The sequence below is a fragment of the Atta cephalotes genome, assembly GCF_000143395.1.
Source record: "Atta cephalotes unplaced genomic scaffold scaffold00002, whole genome shotgun sequence".
NCBI classification, from domain to species: Eukaryota; Metazoa; Arthropoda; class Insecta; order Hymenoptera; family Formicidae; genus Atta; species Atta cephalotes.
This window is the reverse complement of record NW_012130066.1, coordinates 3055708-3065814: the sequence shown is the minus strand read 5'-3', so window position 1 is coordinate 3065814 and position 10107 is coordinate 3055708. Positions and strand designations below refer to the sequence as shown.

The 10107-nt window shown below is 32.2% G+C and overlaps 1 protein-coding gene across 1 annotated transcript; it reads right to left on the bottom strand.

Annotated features, from left to right (window-relative positions):
• Positions 1-1647: 1647 nt before the first annotated feature.
• Positions 1648-6401, bottom strand: LOC105622949. Its single transcript, XM_012204359.1, has 7 exons — positions 6291-6401; positions 4918-4998; positions 4774-4822; positions 4605-4686; positions 4402-4533; positions 3969-4033; positions 1648-3767 (listed from the first exon to the last, which is right to left on the bottom strand). Exons 1-7 carry the CDS (start codon positions 6399-6401, stop codon positions 1648-1650), a joined length of 2640 nt encoding a protein of 879 aa, XP_012059749.1.
• Positions 6402-10107: the final 3706 nt, after the last annotated feature.

Genomic DNA, 10107 nt, shown 5'->3' with positions numbered 1-10107 from the left:
CGTACTCTCTCTCTCTCTCTCTCTCTCTCTCTCTCTCTCTCTCCCCCCCTTCTCCCTCTTTTTCTCGTTCTGTTTCTCTCTTTTTCTATTCTCCTTCTCTCTTTCTCTCTCTTTTTTCCCCTCTTTCTCTCTTTCCCAGAAGAGAATACGGCCGCTCGATTTAATCTCCGAGAGGACACGGCATGGTTCTAACTACACTAAAAATCGGTTAGCAAGGTCTATCGTAACCAAGATATCCTCACATAAAGTACAAATTAAGGTGTCCGAACTTTTAGGATGTTATAAATAAAGTTCGTAAGAGAGTTATGGCATTTTAACGCCGCTGTGTATGGCGCACGAAAATACCCGACTTGGATAATTTCAGTTCTATAAGCATTCTACCAGCTATATACCAACACACAGATGATGTATTACGATTTCATATTGAGCGATTTCCGCGAGATCGTAATTAACTCTTTAACGACTTTATTTTGGTACAATAAAGTAATTTTGAAGACTGAGATCTATTTACTTCATTCCCAGAGTAAACACGCGGCTTCGCCGTCGCGTGCCGAACCAGTAGGAACGAACGATCGTATCGTTTGGCAAGGAACGGGCACGTGTACCTAGAGACTTCCTCCTAGAGTACTTCCTAAGTGATTGTAAAAGAAAATGTACTCGCGTTTAATCAAACCGCTCCGCATGACGTTGACGCGTTAAAGCGAATCGTAATAATAATGGAATCAACGTCGATCCGGTCTTCTGGTATCGCGTACCGTCACGAAGAGACGTCTCCTTCTCGCCTTGTGCACGCTCTATGTTGTCATATCGATATCTCTAAATATTTATTTCGAATTTAATGGAAAGAATAAAAAGCAAAGCGAGTGCTTTCAGCAGAAGATTCTTGTGAAAAAATTAATTGCGCTTCACAATTAATCCGCTCCGAACTAACGAGTTAGGAAATATTAGGGATTTATTAGCAAGCCATCTTGCTGCCGTATACACTTTGCGTTCTGCGACATTTATTTACAAGCCTTTATCACACTTATTCAGAAATTCACTAATATATGTATCGATATTGCTGTGAGATTGACGAAAATGAATTTCTCCTATGTTAAACATTTGATGTCCAAGAATTATGACTTAACGGTAACATAATAATACATATATGTTCCAACTATCACAGGCAGTTTTGTACTTTCATTTTCCATACCAAATCAAATATTAATTATTCATTAAGAAAATACCTAGAAAGTACTAGAAGTATATTATCTTTCATATTTGTAGAAAGATAAATAAGCAAAAATGCACACACACACGCGTGCGCGCGCACACATATATATTATGTCGTGTGTATCAATTATTAACAAGTATCATAAAGCATTTATGAAAATATATATACCTCTTATTCGCAAAACATACCTCTTTCCAAGAGGTTCCTATCTTTCCACAAAATATTTAGTCTATAAAATAAATAGACATAATTTTGCCTTTCAAGGCAGACTTATAACTTTGATCTTAATAACAAATGTTTATATGTATGGGAAGGGAAAGCACACACATTTCTTGCAATTACAATATTTCTCGCAAGAAATATGATGGATGTGCTGTGTCGCTACGATCAATTATGTTGGTGTATACTACGGTGTACTTGTAATCATGTATACATTACAAATTCGGAGCGTATACACACATATTAGATTGCGAATCTGAATTTAACAATATCGCGTTCACAGAATCTAAATGCTTTACGTAAGATTGATCGCTTATCTTACGTGTTGCAAAATTATTAAAGTGCAAATTATCTGTTTGTAATGATACTACCTTTGTCGCAATTTCTTGTGGAAATGTTTTTGTTTGGATACTTGAATCCATTACAGCTATTACTTTCAACGGGGCATTTTCCGCAACCCTAACACTTCTGTCATTTATATACACAGGAATTTTTTGAATATTCGAACCATTTTCGACAGCTAAGTATTTTACAGGTTGAGTAACATTTTGCAATAACATTGCGCGATGCTGATTGTCGATCGCTTTCGGATACATATATAGACCATCGTTTTGCCTCAGAGTTAACAACGGTACATTTTGCGTAGAATTAGACAAATTAATGCAATTATCTACGCTGTTATTATAGCCTCTTGTTGTGTCGCATAAATTTTCAGGCTGAGCAGTTTCTTTATGACAACGATACGCTTGTTCCTTATATTTACGTGGACAATTGGCAGAATCGAAATAAATATACTGTTCGTTGCAATGACACGCATTTTCATTAATTTGGTTCTTGGTACACTTTACGTCTGTTTTACCAAATCGATTTTCCTGACATGATTCCGCAGATCTTTTTTCGGCTTGGGTGATGTTTAACATTGCTCTGTCATTAACATTATTAAAAAGTATATTTTGATTTTGATCACGAATATTTTTTCTATAAAGTTCTTGCTTGTTGGCTTCACACATATGTAATTTAGTTTGTTGAGAAAACTGTTTTGTTGACTCTACATTGGAATTAGATAAACTTACGCTTTGAAGGTGATTAATCGGGTGATAATTATTTGAACGATAAAAAGATTTTCTTATATCTGGTGAGATTTGTTCTTGTTGAAGCAATTTTTCAGTATTTGTATTACATGAAACTTCAAAAGGTCGCGAATACAAAAAATTACGGTATCGATGAAATTCATTTCTTTCATTATATTCCTTTGGATGCATTTTTGCATTAATTTGTTCGATTTGAGACTCTTGTGAATCTTTTATTTTCATCGATCCAATTTGAGGCTCTAATATTTTCGTTTGATCAACTATCGCGTTTACTATGCTAGGAGTAGGAAAACTTGTGTATGAATTTGGGAATATAGTTTCACATAATTCCTTTTTGGTACCGTTACTTCCATTAAATAGGTTAGTTTCACATTTCTTATGTAAGCCTTCCACATCACCATTAATCTGTACAGAATGATTAGGCTTATTAATAGGAATGTCGACACATCGACGTAGAATAGCAGGTACTCGTTTGACATTCTTCACCTCACAGTTATTTGTTATTTTGTTATTATATTTTTTAGATATATTGTTTAGTGCACAATTGTCGGAAACAGTAATAGGCAATTTTTCACGGCAATAATCATTTGAAAAATGTCTCTCTGATAGTACAGGATCACTTAAAAATATTGACTTTTCTAAGAATTTTGAATTATTATCAACATGTCGTGAATTTTTATGATCAGAAATGTCAAAAGAAAAGTTAACTTTATCATGCCGTTTATTTTTTAAAAGATGATTAACGTAGTTAGGATTTTTCTGAGAATCCATTTGGACTGAATCTTTTTCGTTTACAACAAAAAGATTTGTTGATTTCGCAAGTTGACAGATGTCTTTAGATTGTTTTGAATACTTATTATCGCCGTTTTCACAATTTTCGACGAGGTTATTTATGTTACTGTTAGATGTAACAGTATTTCGTAATAAGCAAGATGTAAAATTATAACCCATTGTACCATCACGTTTTTTAAGCTTAGTATTTTGTACTAAATGGAATTTGTTATCTTTGTGAGATACACCTTCTTGGAAATGAGCTGCAATAGCATGATTTTTGCTACACTTAGGAACTTCGAATTCAACAGGTGATAATGGCGAAGTGTCCGAAGATACACAAGCTTGATGTTCCACAGAATGTGTAGGGTTTGTATTTTCTAATTCTTGTTTCTTCTTTTTGCGCAAAAGTTGTTGACGAAAAGAATCAGCATAAGCATGTTTTAATTTTTTAATTGTTGATGTAACAGGATCTAATACAAATAATGGTTAATGATTAATAAATTACTGGATAATGAGAAAAATAATACAGGTTACAATTACTCTGTATACATATAATATACCTGAGGAATAATTTTGTAGAATATCTGTTTCAAAATTTTTAGCAGAGATTTTGCAGAATTCCATATAGCGACTTAATGGGTCACACAATAAATCTTTGTTGGTTTTTGAACCTATTAACTCTGTTTCTTTGTTACTAGTTTTATTTTCTTTTGTAAGATCAGTATCATCAAATATTCTAAAATATTTTATTTGATGTAATATATTTTTTATTAGACTTAATAATTATACGTTACTTACTCTGTTGAATTAGTAATAATAGTTTCTGATGGCTCTTTATCATTTTGGAATAGTCTTCGTTTACATATGTCTTCTTTTTGAATATTGATTGATCTTGATTTGTCAGTGATGTTTTGTTTTTTAGTTTTGTTGAAATTTGTGTCTTCAAAAATATTTTCTTCACCTTTCTTTTTAGCAAGACATGGCTTCTGATTTTGACTGCAATATTAATATGTGTGTGTGTGCAACATTTATAATAAAATATTATAAAATCTTTTTTATATAAAAAAATTTTGCACATTATTCTATTAAAAACAATAAATGTACCTTTGTCTGTTTCCTAGAACAGGACTTAGCTCTTGAGTACACAGTTCATTCGATTCAAAATTGTTTTGTATGCAATCTTTATTTACTGATTGTTTAATAGTTTTATTCTGTATTGGTATCTCCACTATACGTCTATAAAATAACATATAGAAATCATTACGTATCCATTTGATACATTATATCAAACTTTATCATTCACTTACTCAGATTTATGAGTATCGCCATTGAGAAGTTTCAACGCATCTGCCTTTAGCCGGGCTTTATGGTATGTATTTTCCAATGTCTCTGCTGTAAGATATTACAAAGATTAAAGTAATTGTACCATTTCATTGTGCTCATTGTTACAATAAATGATTTCAATATGAATATTACCTTTCTGGATGTTTTTACCCTTTGCACCATTTCTGTATATGCCAGCAGCCTGAAACAATAGTAGTGTTCAAATATGTTTAATAAATAATAGGACTATCATTGAGAATAGAAATAGGTTTATAAGTATTAGATAAAAGTACTTACAGGTTCTGGCAAAAGTCTATTGCAGATTTTTGCTCGACCTTGCTTTTTCTGTTCTTTGTTGTCACCCTTTCCAATCTTATCCTGTAATAAGTTCCAAGCTATTATATCAATCACAAGAATAATATCATCAAAATTAGTGCAAATTACATTTCTTTCAGCAGTAACTTATCTAAAAGTACGTAAAAATTCTCTAGTCTCTAAGCCACAATTTTCTCTCTCTGAAAGGTAGTTTCACAGATTACGAGAGTTCTACGAAATTATTACTCGATCATGGTCTTAGCTAAACTTCACTGAGAGCATAACGCATGTTAATAATCTCGATCGAGCTACGCAAACGGAGGGATTACCGTACGAGGGCCGGTAAACAGAGCCAGTAAACACCTGACGTTGATACTAACCTAACACTCACGGAAGCTACTGCATCTCCATGCCACCTAAACAGCGCGGCGCTTTTCGAAATGACAACAATTGCCGATAATCGATGTTGTCACTTTTTCCATGCAAAAAATCTAATCGGTTATAAGTCAGAAAACATTGGGTGCTTTCTAACTGCTTAACACATTTTAACACAAACGCATACACAGGAATGCACAAAGTGTATCATTGTGCACAATTCAATTGGAATAGAATGTACGCTGTGCACGGTTGAGATCCATTTCGAATAGTTAGATTAAAGCTTTTTCCGTCTGTATTAAATAAAAAAAGTAAAAGTATCGGTCACTTAATGTCTTCCAACTTTATTTATAGCCGTCGCAGTTAGTAAAATGTAATTGTAACTAGAGAACCAAGCTCACACAGCTCTCGATTGAGTACAGATGTGTAGGGCTGTGTCGACGATAACGGACAATTGGAACAACTTGTGTCGTTGTGTACATGAAAGTGTCCAGGGATATTGCAATTGGAAAGCACCCATTAGCGAAACGATCGTGCTTACGTAATACGCGCGACTACCACATTCAATCTACCACAAGTATGGAGATATTTGCAACTTGCCGTTTTCACACAATATAGATCTGTTTTTTATTCCGACTACTGCAAACTTTCTCGTTTTCATCAAACATCAAACATGTATCTATTTCATTTTAGGATTTCTCTTATTTAATTAGATTTATTTCACTCCAAGTTTTATAAGTATATATTAGTTCAGCTACAAAAAACAGACCCAATTTATGATTACCTACAGATTAAAGGTTAAGGGATTCAGCAATGAAATATGTTCATGAATTTCTTGGTAACCTGTAATCTTTACATGTAACCATGTATCGTGAAAAAGAGTTTCAATATCTTTGTCGTCCTTGGGATACAGTGCGACGAGGTCGCGATCATCCAAGGATTGAGGACGGATTGAGGAAGGATTTGAAAACGCGACCTACCAATTTCCGCTTGGCCTGCAAGATCTTTGAGTGTATCCGATCGAGATCCTTCTTCCGTCGTTTCCGCTGCGGCTTCTCCTGGTCGGTTGAACTCCGCGTTATTCTGCCCATAATCTCGCGTAACAATGTCCGGAGTAACTGCACGAGTTACATATGTGTATATGTATCCACACGCATTGTCAATATTGCCTGCGGTGACAAAACGTGAATACTGAATACTGATGCGCAGCGGTGCGCGCCAGTCAATGACGACTGATGAATACCTTCACGTATGTTTATTTACCCTCGCTTTCTCGTAGCTGCGTGAATTATGGAGATCATTAACAGGAATTATTTTCTTCTTGTGTCCATGACGTCATTGAGAAGAGGTTTAGAGAGGGAGAAATAGTTTGTAATTCTGGCGCAAGGGGTCGTCTCAAATGGAGCGATGAAGATTACAGAATATATCCACACAATTTGCACAATTAAATGGTAAATATCTGTATAAAGAAAATTATGCAATTGTATTTTATGTCCTTACGATAGAAATATGATTGAATAATTTCGGTATAGATATATCTTAAGGTCAGAGCAAAGACTTTGCATAAATATAAGAGAATCAACTAATCAGAATCCTTTCTTTCCTTCCATTTCACGGAAAAGAGGAACTTTGATTGGTTAATTTTCTCATACGTTATGCAAAAGTTTGTGCTGCGGCCTTAAGGCCGAAGCAAAAAATCTTTGCATATAATGCATAAAGGATATAATGCATAAAAAAAGTCTTATTTCATAGGGAAGAAGGAAGTGAAGGATTTTAATTAATTGATTCATTTTTTTATGCAGTATGTATTATGTGATACGCAACTTTGTGCTCCTGTCCTTAAATTGAAAACTTGTGACCGAAAAAAATAGATGGATAAACAACTTTTATTAAAAAGAATTTGTGAAATTAATAAGAGATTATTTTCAGAGATACTTGTTTAATTAACATTGAGGAATAAGAAATTTGAAGCGTCATTTAGAATATAAATAAATAAACAGCTTTTCGTTAAAAAAGAAAATTCTTAACGAAAGATTATTTTCAGACGTGTTTATAATTAGTGTGGAGAAATTATAGATTTGTGAAACGTATGTATATAATTTATTAATTTAAACGTATGTATATAATGTTTGCCGTAGAGTGAGAAATCGCGATGACGGACTGAATTAGAAATACATACATGATTTGAATACAAAATAAATGAACAGTTTTCGTAAAAATGGAAACTTGCGATTTGTTAAGTATTATTGTATATGAAGTAATTGAAAAACGCAGGATAATGGAAAAAAGGTGAACGGATTTGGTGAACGGTTTTTTAGCATGAAAAACTATGATAGATATCTTTAATAATTTTTTTTGTATTGATTCAGAATTAGTTATGAAGACTAAAATACAAATGTCTTCACAAAGTGTTTGAGCTTTGAAGGGTTAAATATATTTATATAATTTGTTGTTATAATTATGTACATGATATATACTTCAAATGAAGTATATGTTTGTTATTTTGTTTATGAATTTTTCTGATTTTCTGTGAAATTTCATAGTAGCATCTTATAAAAATTTATTGCTAAAAATATTCGATAATTTTAATGTACATATATTTTTATTTTATTCATTTTTTCTATATTGTTTTAACGAGCAATAACTGCTGTGGAATTTAAGATCTTTGAAATCAATCCACAGATTGATTGATAGATTAAAAAATTATAAAATTATAAAAAATGGAATTTTATTTTATTCAAAAATGAAAAATTTTTACTGATATAATTGGTCTATAAGTGATAGAAAAAAAAAAGAAATTTTTAAAAACATGTTGCTCTTTTAATAAGACATGTATCAATTAAGAGATTAATTTCGAATAACCGATGTTTCAATACGTTAATCTCGTCTTTTTACGATGATTTTCATTTACTGTTGCTTAACTCGACATCTTAATAATGATAAGATAATGATAAGTGCTTATAAATAATATTTATCAAATTATATAAGCAAGTAAAAGAAAGAATATAGGTTGTGATACAATACAGATCGAAACACACACACACACACACACACACACACACACTACACACAAACGCGCACGCACGCACGCACGCACGCACACACTGTAGTTAAAAGGATCCTAAAGACGTCTGTTTTACCGATTAAACGCTTAATTTTTGTATAATAATTACTGTTTTCTTTTCTACAGATTTGAAAATCCTTTTTTAGGATAAAAGTATACGCATTAATATGTATCTGTGAGATGGAGTTTAACCTAAGAAACAAGATAGAGTTTATGCTAAGAGAACGACAAAAAATTCGAAATTGAGATCTTCTTTATTATTTCTTAGTCCATTATGGCGTTCGAGAACCATATCACATCGTGACGACATTATCACATCGTGACAACATTATCACATCGTGACAACATTATCACATTGTGACAACATTTATTTCATATAAAAACTGTGCAATTTGTAAAAATATTAGTCTACAAATCAATAATCAGTTTATACGAAGAAACGACGTAGAATTCTTAGAATTAGGCTTAAACATTTAATTAGAACGTTATTGTTATACAAAAATTTATGTATGTATGCATGAAATATTGTAATAGTATAGTACGTAGTGATGTGTCTATAACACGTAAATCGTATGTGTGTAAGTCCTACTTACATTACGACTAATCATCTGTAGGATTCCCTTAAGAATTAAATGATATAACACAAATGATCACATGTTTGTTTTCAAAAACATTATATGTACATACTTTCACATTAAATTTATTGATCTTATTTAACTGTAGATGGATTAGTACCATATACTGGGTAAATTAACTTAATTGGTTGAGTGAATTGGGGTTAAACTATTTGAACGTGAATAAGTCATAATGGCGTGGGCAAATATGCGGAAACAATGTGCTACATGAATAAATATATAATATTAATTATTGAAAAATGTATTAACTATCGACGATGTCATTCGTTTTATTATCTACATTTTTGAAATAGCGAGAAGCAAATGCTTGTAACGCACACATATATAGTAATAAAAAAATATATATTTCTAAAAAAATGCGGAACGATTTATTAAATAAAAGATTGATTAAAAATTACATTTCACAGAATACATTTTTTTGTATCTTATTGTTAATTAAAATAGATATAGACATTATTAAAATTCAAGATGAGACGTAGGGGCTCGGATGATGGACGTTGTATAAATGTAAATGAAAAATGTAAACGTTTAATTTCGGTTGCAAAAAAAAAGATCATTATTTTTACGCATCTATGATTGCTTTGCGAAATTGGCTTCTCGCTGTGCAAACAACTGTAGCGAGTTAATGAATTGCAAATAATATTGTAGTTTGCAATATAACGTGTGTTTGACTCATCAGAAATATGAAATCTAAAATTCTATTTTGATTTCCACTTCTAATCAACAAAGCGCGCATTTTTATGTTAAGTTGTCCGATAACACATTTGAAGATCGATTAAATCGGATAAATATAATCACGTAATCATTCTGACTCTGTGTCGTGTAAATCACGTGTTAGATTGAATCGCTTTGTTCGATTTACCTCGTGCCTTTGGAATGAAGAGAAAGCATATTATGACTCAGATCTTTGTCGTCAAGTGAAGTGTCATTTTCTGATAATTTATTCATCACATGTGCAGTGAATAACGTAAAAGTGGACAGCGAATTTCAAACTGTCTTGCGTCAATTTTCAGGTGAGGAAAATAAAAAACTCTCTCTATATATATATATATATATATATTATGAGTTAAAGGTATCTTTTCGTTGTGTTTCGCTCGT